Here is an 18,483-nt window from a genome sequence, read left to right as displayed (position 1 = left end):
GACGGTGTGCATCTCGGCTCTGCTTCCACTCCCGCCGGGCCCTGTGGTCCAGTCCACACCAGTGCCACCCACCCAGAATTACTGGCCCTTCGGTCTTGAAGTCTTCTCACCTGTTCTTTGATTTGTGGTTTTTAGTAAAGTCTTACATCTCTCTTATTAACATGTTCCCACTGAATTCTTATTTTACAGTGTTCTTGGCACTGGTGTTTTAGTGACTTTTTTGCTATTGTATAAAAATTAGTTTAGCTTTTGTGGCTTTTTTTAAAGATTTTATTTATTTCTTCATGACAGAGAGAGAGAGGCAGAGACCCAGGCAGAGGCAGAAGCAGGCTCCACGCAGAGAGCACCATGCAGGACTCGATCCTGGGTCTCCAGGATCAGGCCTTGGGCTGAAGGCAGTGCTAAACTGCTGAGCCACCCGGGCTGCCCTAGTTTTTGTGTTTTGACTTCGTATCAAACTTTTCTGAACTATATATTAAGTTGCATTTTCTTTGAATACAATCATATCACAAGCAAATGCTTATAATAGTTGCATTTCATTTTTTATTACACATATCTCTCCTTCACTTTTTCTCCCGTCACTGCTTGGGCTACGAAGTCCAGGACATTGTGGCATAGGAGTGGTCATAACAGGGATCCTTGTCTTATTCCTGCTCTCAGATTCAAAGCTCCTAGCATTTCACCATTACAGTGTGACGTGCAGATTTTTGTTGATACGATTCATACAACTTAGTAAAGACATTCTCTGATAACCCTACTTTGTTTGCTGAGTGCTATTTTTTAAAAAAGATTTTATTTATCCATGAGAGACACACAGAGAGAGGCAGAGACCTAGGCAGAAGGAGAAGCAGGCTCCCTGCAGGAAGCCCAACAGGAGACCCGATTCCAGGACCCTGGGATCACACCCTGAACCAAAGGCAGACGCTCAACCCCTGAGCCATGCAGGCGCCCTACTGAGTGTTATTTTTAAAAAATCATACTAGACACTGACTTTGTTGAAACATTTTATGATCTGTGATTTTTCTCTTTTATCCTCTCAATGTGAGGAAGTTCATTGATTGACTTTTTTTGAAGACCAAACCAACCCTGCATTCCTGAAATAAACTCAACTTCATCATAAAGACTATTCTTTAAATAAACTAATTTGTTTTGCTCATACTTTGTTTTGAACTTGTTTTTTGATATGTGTTTCTGAGGGAGATTGTCCTATGATTTTCTTTTCTCGTGATAGCTGTGTCAGGTTTTTTATTTTGTTTTTTTTTTTTAAGATTTAATTTATTTATTCATGAGAGACACACAGAGAGAGAAAGAGAGAGGCAGAGACACAGGCAGAGGGAGAAGCAGGCTCCATGCAGGGAGCCCAAGGTGGGACTCGATCCCGGGACCCCAGGATCAGGCCCTGGGCTGAAGGCGGTGCTAAACCACTGAGCCACCTGGGCTGCCCAGGTTTTGGTTTTTTTAAAAAAAAAGATTATGCTGAAGTTGCCCTCTTTTTGATTATTTGGAAAAATTTAGTTGATTTTAGTAGAATTTACTAGAAAATTATTATTTGGAAACATTTAGTTGATTTAGTAGAATTTACTAGAAAAGCCATTGGGGCATGGGGTTTGCTTTGTGGAAAGATGTTTCAATTACGGAATCAATTTATTTCTTTAGTCTTTGGTAGACTATTCAGATTTCCTATGTTTTTCAAGCAATTTCTTTATTTCTCCTGATTTTTTGAATTTATTGTCATAAAATTGATTATAATAGCCTCTTGCTATCTGTAGGATCTATGAGAATAGTTTCTTTTCATTCCTGATACTGAAAATGTGAACTTCGTCTGTTTTTCTTTATTAATCTTGCTGGCAGTTTATCAGTTTTACTAGTTGTTTTGTTTTAAGTAAGCGCTACGCCCAACGTGGGCTTTGCACTCAGGACCCTGAGATGAAGACTTACATGCTCTACCTACTTAGCAGCCAGGCCTCCTTGGTTTGCTTTTTTTTTTTTTTTTAACCAGAGTACAAGGTTTAGCTTTGTTGATTTTTTTTCTCCATTGTATATTTGTTTTCTGTTGCATTAATTTTTGCTCATATCTTTATTATTTCCTTCCTTCTTGGGTCAGCAAACTGTGGCCTCTGGGCCAAATCTGACCAACAGCCTGTTTTTTTACAGCCCACCAACTAAGAATGGTTTTTACACTTAAAAAAAAAAGATTTTATTTATTTATTCATGAGACACACAGAGAGAGAGAGAGAGAGAGAGAGCCAGGGACACAGGCAGAGGGAGAAGCAGGCTCCACGCAGGGAGTCTGACACAGGACTCGATCTCGGGTCTCCAGGATCACACCCTGGGCCAAAGGCGGTGCTAAACCGCTGAGCCATCCGGGCTGCCCAGATTTTTACACTTTTAAGGGGTGTAAAAAAAAATACTATCTGGTTCTTTCCAGAAAAAGTTTCTCCTGCTGTACTTCCTTGGAGGTAATTTTCATATTTTAAATTTATTTCTTTTGATGGATGGGTGGCCTATTGAATTTATTCCTTTCTTTTTTAACTAACGTACATGTTTAAGGCTACAAATTTTCTGTGAACACTGTCTCAGCCGCACCCCACACATTTTGAGATGTCCCATTTTCATTTTCATTCAGTTCAAAATATTTTCTAGTTTTCACTGTGGTCCCTTCTTTGCCCCGTGCATTACTTGAAACTGCATTTCTGGGGCACCTGGGTGGCTTGATGGTTGAGTGTCTGCCTTGGGCTCAGGTTGTGATCCTGGGGTCCTGGGATCGAGTCCCGCATCCGGCTCCCTGCTCCGTGGGAAGCCTGCTTCTCCTTCTGCCTCTGCCTCTACAGCCCTGCTTGTGCTCACTCGCAATCTCTCTCTGTTTCTCATTCCAATAAATAAATAAACAAACAAATAAATAAATAAAATCTTAAAAAAAAAACCCAACAACCCTGTATTTCTTAACTTCCAAACCTGAGAATTTTTTAGTTCTTCTTCTCGTTGAATATGTTTTGGTTAGGGAACATCCTCTAGTTCAGTCCTTAGAAATTGGAGAGTTCTTCGGCGGCTCAACACACAGGTATTTCTGGGAATGTTGTAGACATCCCTGGCAAGGATGCCTGCTGTGCCCTGAGACTGGTCAAGGGCTTCAGTGGCCGTGTCACTCGTACCCCCTCTGGCTGCACTGATTTTCTGTGTCCTCCTTGCACCAGTCACCGAGAGAGCTATGTTCAAGTCTACCCCTGTGATCGAAGAGTCTTTCTCCCTTCTAATTCTGCCCAATTTTTGTGTATGATTTAAAGCTATGCTATTAGTTACAAACCTCTTATAATTTTATATATTTGTACTGAATTGAAGCTTCCCAATCTGTCATGACTCTCTAGGAATGTTTTTGTCTTAAACTCAATTTTATATGGTATCAATACATCCAGGCCTGTATTAAGTACTAAATACTGCTAACCAATACCAGCCGGCATTTTAAATTCTACCGATTTGGAAGTTAAACATTGCATTTCTATTTTTTTTAAGATTCTATTTATTTATTCATGAGAGACACACACACAGAGAGAGGCAGATCCAGGCAGAGGGAGAAGCAGGCTCCCAGCAGGGAACCCGATGTGGGACTCGATCCTGGAACTCCAGAATCACGCCCTGAGCTGAAGGCAGACGCTCAACCACTGAGCTACCCAGGCGTCCCTACATTAAGCTTTTTTCTAGTTTATCAGTGCTCATGGTGTCTCATAACTTCATTCTGAGACAATTTTAATTCTTTTTGAGGTTTATTGATTCACAGTTGCTATATCTTCAAATATTGCCTCTCCTGTTCCTATTTTTCCTCTGGGGCCTCAGTTATATGCATTATATATTTCACACTCTGTCTTGTGTGTTTCTTGAATTCTCTCTTTTTAAAAAACTTGTATTTAGGGGATCCCTGGGTGGCTCAGCGGTTTAGCTCCGGCCTTTGGCCCAGAGCACGATCCTGGGGTCCTGGAATCGAGTCCTGCGTCGGACTCCCTGCATGGATCCTGCTTCTCCCTCTGCCTGTGCCTCTGCCTCTCTCTCTCTCTCTTGAATAAATAAATAAAATCTTAAAAAAAACCTTGTATTTATTTGACAGACAGAGGGAGAGATGCAGGCAGAGGGAGAAGCAGGCCCCATGCAGGGAGTCTGACGTGGGACTCGATCCTGGGTCTCCAGGATCATGCCCTGGGCTGAAGGTGGTGCTAAACCGCTGGGCCACCCTAACCTGTAATTTTCTAATTTGCTTTATTTTTATTAGGTTGAGCTACCAAAGTTATACTTACTTCATAAAAAGAATTAGAAATACGTTTTTATTTTCCTGTGCTTCGGAACAATTTGTGTAGCACCGTTCTTTGGAAGTTTGGTAAAATTCCCCGTGGAAATCACGTGGTTGTGATGCTTTGGGGAGGTAGCTCCATGGTGAATTTTTTCTGTTTTATTCTGGGGTAATTTACACGGACAAGATTTCTATTCTTATCTATTCTTATTTGGGTCACTTTTGGTCTGCTTTATTTTCCTAGGAAATTATGCATTTCATTTAGATTTTAAAATTTGTGTAGAAATTGGTGCAGAATTGTCTTGTATTTCTTTCAAGTACCTCAATGATAATTTCCTCCTTTTCAGTTCTTATTTTGTTTTTTGTTTTTTTCAGTTCTTATTTTATATATTTGTGCTATTCCCCCCTCACTTTATCGATTAGATTGGCTAATCAATTGCCTTTTGTATTTTTTTTCTCCCAGGAAACAAAGATTTTGATTTTTTTTAGGACTATTTTTAAGTGATCTCTGTGCCTAATGTAGGGCTTGAACTCAAAACCCAGAGATCAAGAGTCACATGCTCCACCAACTGAGCCAGTGAGGTGCCCCAAAGATTTTTTTCTTTTTTATTCTTTTTTAAGATTTTCTTTCTTTCTTTCTTTCTTTCTTTCTTTCTTTCTTTCTTTCTTTCTTTCTTTCTTTCTTTCTTTCTTTCTTTCTTTCTTCTTTTTAAATTTTATTTGTTTATTCATGAGAGACACAGAGAGAGAGAGAGAGGCACAGACACAGGGAGAAACAGGCTCCATTCCATGCAGGGAGCCTGATGTGGGACTTGATCCCGGATCTCCAGGACCACACCCGGGACTGAAGGTGGCGCTAAGCCACTGAACCACCCGGACTGCCCAATATTTTGTTTCTTTAAAATTAAGTCAACTCTTGCTCTACACTCTACGATTTTCTGCTTTTATATTTATTTTGTGATGTCTTTTGGTTTTCTCTGTTCTTTCTCTAGCTTTGAACTATTTCCAAGTATTTATTTATTTTCATTCTGTCATTTTATCAATATAGCCGTTGTAATAGAATTTAGCATCTTGGGTAGAGTTGACTCTCCAGGTAATCCAGGTACTTGGCAGGCCCTTTCAGTATGTGGTGTCAGGTGTACTTTGTTTATGGACTTTTTCTTGGATTATATTCTTAAATATGAGTACTATACCACAGTTTGGTTTTCCTTCTTTGAGGAATCTAATAATAAATATGTATACTGCATCTTCTTTGCCTGTCTTCTATGTCAACCATTTTTTCTGTGATTCTCTTTCTTTCTTTTTTATTCTTTTAGTTGTTTTCTGGCATTTCTTCAATGGCACTTATTAAATTTTCTGTTGAATCTCTCCCTGGGAATCTGGTAACTTAGGCTTCATTTCTGAGGCTGGTTTTATCTTTCTCTTCGTTATCTTTCCTGAGTACATCATTCAGTTCTTATTTCATTATGTCTGTTTTTTCAACCATTTCTGTCCTTTGTTTTTAAAGATTTATTTATTTAAAAATTTTTTAAAAAAAAGATCGATTTACTTATTTATTTATTTATTTGAGACAGAGAGAGAGAGAGAGCACAAGCGGGGGGTGGGGGGAGAGAAGCAGGCTTCCCACTGAGTATGGAACCCAATGTGGGGCTCAATCTCAGGACCCTGATGAGATCATGGCCTGAGTTGAAATTAGGAGTCAGATGCTAAACTGACTGAGCCACTCAGGTACCCCTTTCCTTTGTGTTAAAGCAAAATGTTGGGAATAAAATTGATATCTAATATTAGAATATTCAAATGATGGCCCATCATTTATAATGATCATCATTTATAATGAAACATAAGGCCAGTGAATAAAAGAATGAAGAAACTCTTTATTGTGTTTCTCTGCCCTGATCTCCAAGATATTAAATGAAAAAATGAAGTTGCAGATCAGGGAGTATAATATGCTACCGTTTGTGTTAGAAAAGAATATATAAAGAAATGGAGATATGCATATATGTACATATATGTGTATACAGATGGCCCCCGACTTATGGTAGTTTGATTTAGGAATTTTTTAAAGATTCATTAATTTATTAGAGAGGAAGAGAAAGTGCACATGTGTGCACGAGCAAGAGCTGGGGCAGAGGGAGAGTGACAAGCAGACTCCCTACTGAGAGTGTGGCGGGGGCCAATGCGGGGCTCGATCCCAGGACCCTGAGATCAAGACCTGAGCTGAAACCAAGAGTCAGACACTCAACCGGCTGAGCCACGCCGGTGCCCCCAATTTAGGATGTTTTTCCTTTATGATAACGCAAAGCAATCTGCATTCGGTAGAAACTGTACTTAGAATTTTGAATCTGGATCTTTTCCCAGGCTGGTGATACGTGGTCCAGTCTGCTCTTGTGATGCTGGGCGGTAGCAGTGAGCGGCAGCTCCTGGTCAGCCCCGCGATCAGGAGGCCAAACAACCGATACACGTAACAACCACTCTGGTTTTCGCTTTCAGGATGGTATGCGATACATTTTACACGGGGTAGCCAACACTTTATTACAAAATAGGCTTATGTCTTAGCTGACTTTGCCCAGCTGGAGGGGAGTGTTAGTGTACCGAGCAGTGTAGGGCAGGCCAGGCTAAGGTATGTCTGGTAGGTTAGGTGGAGTAAGCACATTTCCGATTTAGAATATTTTCACTTTAGGGTGACTTTATCAAGACACAACCGATAAAGGAATTTGAGGAAGCTCTGTATTTAATGCACAACCTCCATCACATCTTTCTGATCTGGGAATTATTCTCTCACTTCAAGATGTTGACTCCTGGGGTGCCTGGAGGGCTCAGTCAGTTAAGCGTCCAATTCTTCGTTTCAGCTCAGGTCGTGATCTCAGGGTTATAAGATCGAGCCCCGCATTGGGCTCACACACTGGACCTGGAGCCTGCCTGAGATTCTCTCTCCGTCTCCCTCTGCACCTCTGCCCCGCCGAGAAAAGATGATGTTGACTCTTCAGCTTATTTTATTTTTCCAAGGCAGCCTGACTTTTCATATCTACAAGTTCTTAAGGAACACTTCCCTTGTACGCACTCAACTGAGAGCACGTACTGGACTTTATTTTTTATTTTTATTTATTTATTTTTTAAAAAAGATTTTATTTATTTATTCATAGACACACACACAGAGAGAAGCAGAGACACAGGCAGAGGGAGAAGCAGGCTCCATGCAGGGAGCCCGATGTGGGACTCGATCCCGGGACTCCCAAGATCACGCCCTGGGCCAAAGGCAGGTGCTCAACCACTGAGCCACCCAGGCGTCCCTGGACTTTTCTTATTATTCTCTGGTTGCTCATCTTCCTGCTTTTTGAATACTGAGATTCTATAGGGTCTTTCATTAAACTGCTCTCAACGTTTGTAACTTATTTTTTTTATCTTTTCTTATTTTATTTAGTTATCGGTACAGTCCACACATGTATTAACATTAATGACATGATACAGTGAAAGGAACCCTGGATTAGGAATCAGAAGTTAATGACAGAAATAAAAGTAACATTGCTTTTAGTTATGAATTCTCAGACCTTGGGCAAGTTATATCTTTTTTATTTTTGCACTTATTTTGTAGCAGAAGTAACGTGATAAGAAAATTTGGGCAGCCCAGGTGGCTTAGCGGTTTAGCACCTGCCTTCAGCCCAGGGTGTGACCCCGGCGTCCCGGGATCGAGTCCCACGTTGGGCTCCCTGCATGGAGCCTGCTTCTCCCTCTGCCTGGGTCTCTGCCTCTCTCTCTCTCTCTCTCTCTCTCATCTCTCGCTGTCTCTATGAATCAATAAATAAAATCTTTTTTAAAAAAAGAAAGAAAATTCACAAAAAGGTATATATTTTTTTAAAGTTTTTTTTTTAAGATTTTATTTATTGATTCATGAGAGACACAGAGAGGGAGAGGCAGAGACACAGGCAGAGGGAGAAGCAGGCTCCACACAGGGAGCCCGATGCGGGACTTGATCCTGGGACTCTGGGATCACACCCTGGGCTGAAGGCAGGTACTAAACTGCTGAGCCACCCAGGGATCCCTATATTTTTAAAAAGTTTTTACAAATATTTTTGAAGTTTTAATTTTAATTCCAGTTAGCATACAGTGTTCTGTATGTTTCTGGGGTACAGTATAGTGATTCAAACTTCCATGCTGCATCCGGTGCTGTCATCGATAGTCTTGAAGCCTAAACATTTTTTTAAAGGTTTTATTTATTAATTTATTAGAGGGAGCATGAGTGCGTGAGAGAGACCAAGGAGGGGGGTGGGCGCAGCGGAGTGGCAGAGGCAGAGGGAGAAGCAGGTTCCCCACCGAGCAGGGAGCCCAAGGTGGGACTCGACCCCAGGACCCAGGATCATGACCTGAGCCGAAGGCAGACACTTAACCCACTGAGCCTCCAGGTGCCCGCTAAACATTATTTCTAGTAAAAATGTAAGTGGGGAAAGAAAGCATGTTTCCACTTAAATATGCTTTCATTTGATTTTTAGCATCACAGGTAAAATTCAAGTTTAAACATTAACTAGCATTAGTATTAAATATTTTAATTATAAGAAACGCAGATGTGTAGATAGCAATATAGAACTTGCAATAACTGACAATAATTTCTTTTTTTCTTATTTTTTAATTTAAATTCAATTAATTAACATATAGTGTATTATTGGTTTCAGAGGTAGAGGTCAGTGACTTGTCAGTCTTAATAACACCCAGTGCTCGTGACATCACATCCCGTGCCCTCCTTCATGTCCATTCCCCAGTGACCCTGTCCCCTCCCCCCTCCAGCAACCCTCAGTTTGTTTCCTTTGATCAAGAGTCTCTTAGGCTTTGTCTCCCTCTCTGATTTCGTCTTGTTTTATTTTTCCCTCCCTTCCCCTATGGTCCTCTGTTTTGTTTCTTAAATTCCACATATGAGTGAGATCATGTGATAATTGTCTTTCTCTGATTGACTTATTCACTCAGCACAGTGCCCTCTGCTTCCAACCACATCATTGCAAATGGCAAAATCTCTCTCTCTCTCTCTCTCTCTTTTTTTTTGACGGCCGAGCAGTATCCATTGTAAATATAGACCCCCTCTTCTTTATCCATTCATCTGTCAGTGGACATCTGGGCTCTTCCCACAGTTTGGCTACTGTGGACACTGCTGCTATAAACATTGGGGTGCAGGTGCCCCTTCAGATCACTACGTTTGCATCTTTGGGGTAAATACCCAGTAACACTTGCAACTTAGATAGACTCATCTAGTCTTATGGTTTTCACTGCCATCTGTAAGATGCTAATTCCCAAAAATCATATCTCATTGGAGTGTAGGCCCATTTATGTCAACACTCTGTCTTCTGGACGTGTCTTCTTTCAGTTCAACAATCATTCTAAATGTTCACATCACACTGTCACAGCCATCTGGTAAGAATCTAGTCCTGGATTATTCCACCTTTCCTCTCTCTCCATGTCTGTGCCCGAGTGGCTGACTATTGCTATAGAAAGTCATGGTCACCACCAGTTCATGAGCACGTGTCTGCTCGTCCCATCCACCCGCTCGTCTCTAGGGCTCTCTTACACCTTCTCTCTCCCAACCTCCAGCTCTGTCTCTACCATCTCTATGCCCAGAAAATTCATACAATGGATGCAACAGGCATTTGTTAACTCTTTGCTCTATCTCCTCCTAATTCACAGAGAGAACTGAAGCCGTCCTACAGAAACTCCCAAATCTGGCCTGATTTCCCTCCGTGGGGGAATGTGTTCCGACTGCCCAACTAGACATAGTAGCCAGCCTTGCGTGTAGAAAGCGTGTTATGCTTCTCCACCTCTCCGGAGCTGAGCGTAGGGCCCAGGGGCTTGGAACCCGGTTTCGACCCATACTGTCTTGCGTTTCTCACCAGCCCGGCTTGTTTCTTACAGCTGATGTGGAAGGCCAATCCTTAAGACACCGAGACAAGCGGCTTAGTTTAAATCTGGTAAGTTTGTGCTTCTCCCTCTGTCTGTGTGTGTGCCTCTCTCTCTGTGTCTCTCACGAATAAATAAATAAATAAATCTTAAAAAAAAAAAAACGCAGCCCGGTGGCTCAGCGGTTCAGCGCCACCTTTGGCCCAGGGCCTGATCCTGGAGACCCGGGATCGAGAACAACGTCGGGCTCCCTGCAGGGAGCCTGCTCCTCCCTCTGCCTGTGTCTCTGCCTCTCTCTCTGTCTCTCTCTTTCTCTGCATTTCATGAATAAATAAATAAATACATCTTCAAAAATAAATAAATTTGGTAAGTTTGGCACTTGAGTCCCTTTAAGCCTGAATTTCACCAAAAACAGCCTGAGCACCATCTGTTCCCCTTGCAGTGTGTGGGGACTCAGCAGTGAGCCCGTGAGGGCCCTCCCCGGCCCCCTAGGCCTTGCACTTGCCTGGGAACTATGGGGCCCGCCCTTCTGGAAGGGCCCTGCCAGTTCTGGGGGGCGGGGTGGGACTTGGGGCGCGCTATGCCTGGAGCGCCTGCGGCAGGTGCACGGGCGCCGTCTCCGGTGTCCCTGGCCGCCTCGGGGGCGCGGAGGCGGAACCCGACTGGGGCTGCTCGGAGCCTTGCCGCCTACTTGGTGGCCGCCGCCCCCGCTGCTGAGCCCGCCCCCTGTCGCCGTTGTCTCGCAGCCCCGCAGGCTGTCCCCCGTGCGCCCCCCGGCCTGCGCCGGGCCCGGGGACGGCTACGTGCCCATGGGCCCCCAGGCGGGCGCGCGTGTCGCCGGAGCGCCGTGCAGCCGCGACGACTACATGGCCATGAGCCCGGGAAGCCTGTGCGGCCCCCTGCCCGAGCTGCCTGCGGACCTGGAGCCCCCCCCGGTGAACAGGGACCTCAAGCCCCAGAGGAGACGTAAGCCCCGACTGGGCCTGGCGTGCGGGGGGGGGGGGGGCTCGTGGGAAGTCGCCTGTCGCGCCTGTGCGGGGGGGGGGGGGAGCACTCGCGGGGCGCCTGTGCGGGAGGGGAGCACTCGCGGGGCGCCTCGGAGGCCCGGGCGGCGGGCAGGGCAGGGAGGGCCGCACCTGGGGCACGGGGCACCTCACCTAGGGTCCTGCAGCGAGCGCATGCAGCCCCCAGGGCCAGTCCCGAGAGCCCCTCCCTGGCTGCTTCCCTAACAAAGGCCCAGAAATAAGTGACGGCGATGAAAGCCGCCTGGCATCTCCCAGTTTAAACACACTCGGATGTCCTCACTGGCAGGTAGTGAGGTATGACTCGTGACATGAGTACCTGAGTGTCACACCTGGTCCTGTGCGACTTCTCACGCCCCGGCCTGCACGTGCCCATCAGCAGGGGTGTCTGGGAGCAGTGCGTAGTCTGCATCCCGTGGGCACAGAGCTCCTCGAAGCTTCTGCCTTGTTCCCAGGCGGCCTCTCCGGTCTGCGAACGGCAGGCACAGAGAGGGAGGAGGGATGGGGGGAAAGAAAAGCAGGTCAGGCGGGATCCCTATGGGGCTCAGCAGTTTGGCGTCTGCCTTCGGCCCAGGACGTGGTCCTGGAGACCCGGGATCGACTCCCACATCGGGCTCCCTGCATGGGGCCTGCTTCTCCCTCTGCCTGGGTCTCTGTCCCCCCCGCCCCGTCTCTCATGAATAAATACATAAAAATCTTAAAAAAAAAAGGAAAGCGGGTCAAAGTGACCTGCTAAGCTCACTCTTGCCCCCGCCACCTGCCCAGCAGGCCCGTGTGATTAGCAGCACGTCTTTGCTACAGTGGCTGTGACGGCTGCTTGGTTCCCAGCTCTGTTCGCCCTTTGGAAGACCTGCTGCTTCAGGTGGCCAGGCCCTAAGTGGGCACCCGAGGCCCCCGGGCCAGCCCGGTCATTCTGGCCTCGCCCCCTCCGGTGTGAGTCCAGGCACGCTGACAGCACGTTTGCCGAGCGTGTGGTGCTGTGCTAGGCACTGGGTGGGATGTGGAGATGAGGGAGCAGGTTGTCCGGTGGGAGCAGGAGGAAGGTAGGGAAAAAGTAGCTGGAAGAAGAACGAGCAAGCCAGTACCGAATAAGACAACGAACCCTGTGTTGGGAGGCCCAGAGGCCACGAGTGCTCCCCGTGGTCAGGCCTACTTTCACGGGGCCTTGTAACTCTGACGGAGCTCTTTGTTTTGCTCAGTTGACTGTCCAGAACTCTCTGTGATGATAGATGCGCGGCTATTGGACACTCGAAGTGTGGCTACCACAACTGAAGAACTGGATTCTTTTTTTTTTAATTTTTTTTTAATTGGAGTTCAATTTGCCAACATATAGCATAACACCCAGTGCTCCTTCTGCCAAGTGTCCCCCTCAGTGCCTCTTTGACTTTATTCCCCATGCTCTATCTTTCATTGCCACGATTGATTTTTTTAAAGATTTTATTTATTCATCAGAAACCCAGAGAGAGAGGTAGAGACCCAGGCAGAGGGAGAAGCAGGCTCCCTGCAGGGAGCCCGATGTGGGACTCGATCCCAGGACCCCAGGATCACGCCCTGGGCCGAAGGCAGATGCTCAACCACTGAGCTGCCCAGACGTCCCACTATGATGAGTTTCTAAATTTTATTTTGTGCTAATAAATACACATTTAAATCGCCCCGTGCCGCTAGTGGCTACCGCATCGGGCAGTGCTCTGTGTGCGGCCTGGCGATCAGAGGCATGAGCACGTGGACGGGCATAGGGGTGGGGATCCCTGGGAGGGTGTGAAGGTGGACACCTGGGCCGGGCAGGCAGGCTCTGACTGGGGTGGCTGCAGGGGTGGACCGTGGGGCCTGGCGGGGTGAGGGCTGGTGGAGGAGCCACGAGTTGGCTGGTCGGTGAGGCCGATGCTGGAGTGACATGCCGCCGGGAGAGACCTCTCCCCAGGGACTGTGTGACTCACCTGTTCCTTCCAGCTTGGTCCCCTGCTCAGGTCAGAGGCTCCGGGGAAACTGACTGAGCAGCTGGAGTCACTGTCCCAGGCTCTGATGATACGGAGGGGACTTCTATAGTCTCTCTCTGTGTAGGCTCATGGAGGACGCAAAAGGAACCTGGTCAGGACCATGGTAGAGGGACAGATGCATGGCCAGCTCAGCAAGGTGGGCCACTGAGGTAGAGTAAGGGTCAGATGCCAGCAGCTTCTCTACGTGCCAAGGCTCCTGCAGTGGACGAGCCAAAAACTCCCCGTCCTCCCAGAGCAGTCTGGGAGTCCTCCCAGTCTGGACCCAAATCCCATCATCACGATGACTGTGTCATCACACACTGCGGGGGGTGCTCCGAGGGGTAAAGGCGGGAGCCCACGGGAGCCTGTGCCGTGCGGCCTGGTCTCGTCTGCACGTCAAGGAAGGTTTTCTGTGCAGGAGACATTGAGCTGAATCCGAAGATGACTAACCAGGCAGAGGGGGGAGGAATGTTCTAGGTAGAAAGACTATCGGGTACACGGTGGACTGGAGGAGGGCAGACCAGAGGCTGCACCATCTGCCTGTAGTGAGAAAGGTGAAGTGTCCGTTTGGGACATGCCAGGTGTCAGGTAGGTGCTGGGGTTCCAGAGGGTCGGGGACTGCTCCGAGTGGCTCCCGCTGCGCCTGCCAGCGCCTAGAAGTGTGCCTGAGATTCGGTGAGTTCTCGGAAGCGTCCTTCCCTCCAGCTGCTGCTGTGACCGGTGAGCGGGCCAGGGCAGGCAGGGACACGCCGCTCGGTCGTGGGTGTGATGTGCAGTGCTGAGTCCGTGGGCGTCGCGACTTTAGTCGTCAGTCTCCGGCCTTTACCCCCCTGAGAACTCACTGCACTGGGTGTTGTGTGTTGTCCCCTAGCACGGCCACCTCCCCTGGACCTGAGGAACCTGTCCACCATCCGGGAACATGCATCTCTAAGCAGGACCTGCACTGTACCGTGGTATGTCTCGGATCCGGGGGGGACCTCAGCCGCCCCAGGCTGTCCCGGTCGTGGCCGAGGCCCTGGTTCAGTGTCGCCGGGGCCCAGTCCGTGGGGCTTCCGTCAGAGGGATGGGGTCTGTGATCGGGAGCCCGAGGTGTGTGTGGATCACCCAGGAAGCAGGGTCACGAGTGGCCCAGGCCGCCAGCGTCAGGAGCCAGCTGCTGGGAGCCCCAGAACGGCTGCTCTCACACCTGCCCCACGGCCTGAGCCCATCGACGTGCCGAGGCTCCAGCACCAACTGGATGGGCTCTCTTGCGACCCCAATTCACATTTCCTCAGACAGGGAATCCCACGGGCCCAGCCTGAGCAGAAGCACCTGCGGCCCAGAGGGAAGGGCCACTAATACCCACCAGGCTTCCAGAAGCCGGTCTCTGTGGACAGGGTCGGGGGGAGCTCTCGGACACAGGGCGCTGGGCCCCGGCCGGCAAACCCCAAAATGTGCCTCCCGTCTCATCGTTTAGAAGCTGCATTCCCAGGCCTTGGGCCTGGCCCGACGGTGCCCCGGGCCTCCGTCCATGCCACGGCGTACACTCCCTCGGCACAGCGGAGCTCGGCCGCCAGCTGTGTTTGCAGTCAGACTGCAGCGATGCAGCCCGTGCTTCTGACTCCGGAGTAGGGCGGAAGATGATTTGCAGTCTTGCTCTCATCCTATCGGGGGATGGCCACACCTCGCTGCTTTTGCTGCTTACTGTTGATGGAAACGAGAGAGCCCCACAGGAGCGTTTAGTTTGTGTGCGCGTGTTGGTGTGCGTGTGCGTGTGTGTGGGTTTTCTAAATGATACGATGCCTGGGTCTGTTTCTAGAAAGCTCGTGAGCTGTGTCACATGGAGGGTCTGGAAAAAAGTAGCCCTTGAGAATTGGGAGCTGCTCACCCCAGGATGGGACGGAAGCCGGGCAGTCTCTACTGCTTCAGGAACTGCTTTGGCCAGGAGGAAATTGTATCTGGAAGCGGAGGGCTGGGAGCCCATGGGGACCCTGTCAGTTCCTGGCTGCCTTTCAGAGCAGCTGTAAGACATTGCCTTGACCTCATCTATATTTTTGTTCTCAGCAATCGAACCAGATTTCTCTCTCCAGAAAGAAACGGTATTAATTCTGCAAGATTTTTTGCCGATTCTGTTTCCAGAGAAGAGGAAGAGAGCTACATCCAAATGGTAATCCTCTGCTTCACACTCTTCGTGTGCTTCACCCCGACGCGTGTTCTTGGGGCTGCGTTCTAAGGGAGGCGCGCACGGCCGAGGGCCCCCTGCGATCCTAAAACACTCCCTGCAACGTAGTACCCGGTTACTGGGAACCAGCCGGTTCGAGGCAGGTTTTCTTTGCTGCGGTTTTCAGCGCCTCGCACCACGTTGAGGCGAGTATGCAAGGGTCCCCAGGGTGGGGTTGAGGCACGTGTGGTGGCAAGGTGCAAATGTTGGCGGTTCTTTCCTGCAGGCCTGCGACGGCCTGCTTGCTCCCAGGGACTTCGCAGCTCTTGGCGTGTGCCCAGTGCAGGCGTGGAGACTCCATCGCGCCTGTTCCTTTCCGCCACCCCGAGTGCTCGAGAACCTTTCTGACGGAGGGATCCCTTGGAGTCCCGGGGGCAGGGAGCACAGTGTCCCGGGCAGGGGAGACTCGGGTCACAGGGTCTTTCCGGGGATCTGAGCCCATAGACACCTGACATCGTTATCCTTTAATTCAGTCATGTCCCCCTCCTGCCCTCTGTCCTTCCTTCTGTTCTCTTTACCTGGGTACTATTGGCAGCATGGGTTTTTGATGACAGAGGGCATGTTAGCACCTGTGGGAATGAGGAGGTGCGTTAGCCAGAGCCGTGCCTGTTCTGCAGCGGAGCAGCATGGGCTCCGGAGAGAACCTCTGTTTGACCTGTGGCTTTTTAAAAAAGATTTTATTTATTTATTCATGGGAGACATAGACAGAGAGAGAGAGAGGCAGAGACCCAGGCAGAGGGAGAAGCAGGCTCCACGCAGGGAGCCCGATGCGGGACTCGATCCGGGGTCTCCAGGATCACGCCCTGGGCCGAAGGCAGAGGCTAAACCGCTGAGCCCCGCAGGGATCCCCAAGACCTATGACATTTTTTAAAAAGGTTTTATTTATTTATTCATGATGGGGGGGAGGGCAGAGACACAGGCAGAGGGAGAAGCAGGCTCCACGCAGGGAGCCCGACGCGGGACTCGATCCCGGGACTCCAGGATCACACCCTGGGGCCAAAAGCAAGCGTTAAACCACTGAGCCACCCGGGGATCCCCAGACCTGTGACATTTTGAAAAGAGATCTTAGAAGAACGACATTCGAGGCACTGTGACGATATGTGCTTGCGAAGGCGGTTCTGGCCCTCGTACGCAGGAGCTCGGTAGGCAGGTGAAAGCCTAGAAACGGTCGTCTCCCGTGAAGCAGCGAGTCAGTGCTTCACTTTGCCTTTCGATCTGATAAAAACTGTACCGTGAGTTCACTTAACTGTATGCAGATGGAAAGTGACTCACATTCAAATCCGCTGTGGTCTTCCCAATGTTTTTCACACTTAGTAATGGCCCTTGGGAAACTTCTAGAAGAAAACACTCTTCTAAAGGATACTGAGCAGCTGTGCTGTGTCTCCAGAGAACAGAAAAAGGAAGTGAATCTATAACCTAATAGAGGCAAGTGCAGAGTCGTTCCAGACACTAGCAGTTCATCCCTGATACTGGAGGTTATGAGAAAGACCAGTGTTGCGCTACGAGCGTGCCGTCACGGGTTGACTCCTTGCCCCACTTTATCATCATCCGTTAGTGGCTGTAGTTAGTGGCGTTACTGGGGAGATCAAGGGCCCGGAACACCGGCTGAAGGCAGGTAGGTGTGGGGGCAGCGCCACGGAGCTGTGTTAAAGCCTGGCCCGTCTCATCAACTGTAGTCCTAGAATAACTGCAAACGGCTTCCAGTTGCATTAGTCCTTTCATTCCATGTAACAAGCCCTCATGACTTACAGGGTTTGATTTTGCTTGCAAAACCACTGAAATTAAATGATTTTTATTTTTTTATTTTTTTGAAATTAAAGAACTATTAAAAAGATTTTATTTATTTATTCATGAGAGACACAGAGAGGGAGGCAGAGACACAGGCAGAGGGAGAAGCAGGCTCCATGTGGGGGAGCCCGATGCAGGACTCGATCCCAGGACCCCGGGATCACACCCAGAGCCAGAGGCAGACGCACAACCACTGAACCACCCAGGTGGCCCGAAATTTTTTGTTAATTTTTATTCTTTTATTATTATTTTTAAAGATTTTATCATGAGAGACACACAGAGAGAGGCAGAGACACAGGCAGAGAGGGAGCAGGCCCCATGCACCGGGAGCCCGACGTGGGACTCGATCCCCGGTCCCTAGGATCACGCCCTGGGCCGAAGGCCCAAAATTAAAGAATTTGAAAATCCTGTGAAATTGTAGAGAAGTTAAAAGAATGAAAATCCTAACTTCTGTGATCTCTCTCTCTTTTTTTTTAAAGGACTTTCAGATTCTTGAATCTCAATAGTTTTGCAAGCCTTTTATAGGAGAATTGTAGACTCCTAAATCTCACAGTGACTGGTTATGGCATTATACATATGTAATACTTGTAGTTTTTAGATGGTCTTAGGGTGGAAGTTTCTGTCGCTGTGCAGTTCTGCCAAAGGTGACGTATTATGTAGGTCCGCGTACCACCAGCACGAGCAGGGCACAGCGCCACCTCACCCCGTGCTACGTCTTCGTAGTCACACGCCCCACAGCCCTAGTCCCCAGCAGCCACTGGTGTCTCCTTCACCAGTCTAGCTTTGTCCTTTCGAGATGCCGCATCAGTGGGATCACACAGTATGCCACCTTTTGAGACGGGTTTCTTTGGCCCAGTATTATGTCTCCGAGGTTCACCCAAGTCGCATCAGTAGCCCTTTCTGACTGTTCAAGCGTGTGGATGTGTCACAGTTGATCTACTTACCATTGAAGGACATTTGGATCGTGTCGAGTTCTTTGGCACTTAGGAATAGAATTGTTATAAACATTCTTTTCATTTGTTTCATCTTAAGGAAGCTCCCTGCCCACCACGGGGCTTGAACCCTGACACCCGGAGTCACATGCTCTACTGACTGAGCCGGCCACGTGCCCAGCAATGTGCTTTTACAGATTTGTTCAAGATTTTATTTCTGTATTTGACGCACACAGAGCGCGGAAGCAGGGGGAGTGGCAGGCAGGGAGGAGAGAGAGAAGCGGGTTCCCCACCAAGCGGGGAGCCTGGTGCTTGTGTCGTTGTGACCTGAGCCAAAGGCAGATGCTTCACCCACTGAGGCACCCAGGTGCCCAGATTTTTTTTCCCAGTATTTATTTATTTATTTATT

The 18,483-nt window shown here is 48.4% G+C and overlaps 1 protein-coding gene across 1 annotated transcript in view; it reads left to right on the top strand.

Annotated features, from left to right (window-relative positions):
• GAB3 (GRB2 associated binding protein 3) overlaps window positions 1-18,483 on the top strand; it is a 79,904-nt gene that overhangs the window by 44,035 nt on the left and 17,386 nt on the right. The window contains exons 5-8 of the mRNA XM_055337436.1: window positions 10,172-10,227; window positions 10,903-11,122; window positions 14,026-14,107; window positions 15,198-15,300. Coding sequence (XP_055193411.1) covers window positions 10,172-10,227; window positions 10,903-11,122; window positions 14,026-14,107; window positions 15,198-15,300 — 461 coding nt within the window. The remainder of the gene's footprint in view (window positions 1-10,171; window positions 10,228-10,902; window positions 11,123-14,025; window positions 14,108-15,197; window positions 15,301-18,483) is intronic.

This window comes from Nyctereutes procyonoides, unplaced genomic scaffold, assembly GCF_905146905.1.
Source record: "Nyctereutes procyonoides isolate TBG_1078 unplaced genomic scaffold, NYPRO_anot_genome, whole genome shotgun sequence".
Lineage (NCBI taxonomy): Eukaryota > Metazoa > Chordata > Mammalia > Carnivora > Canidae > Nyctereutes > Nyctereutes procyonoides.
The sequence above is the reverse complement of the archived record's forward strand: the minus strand, read 5'-3'. Positions and strand labels throughout refer to the sequence as shown.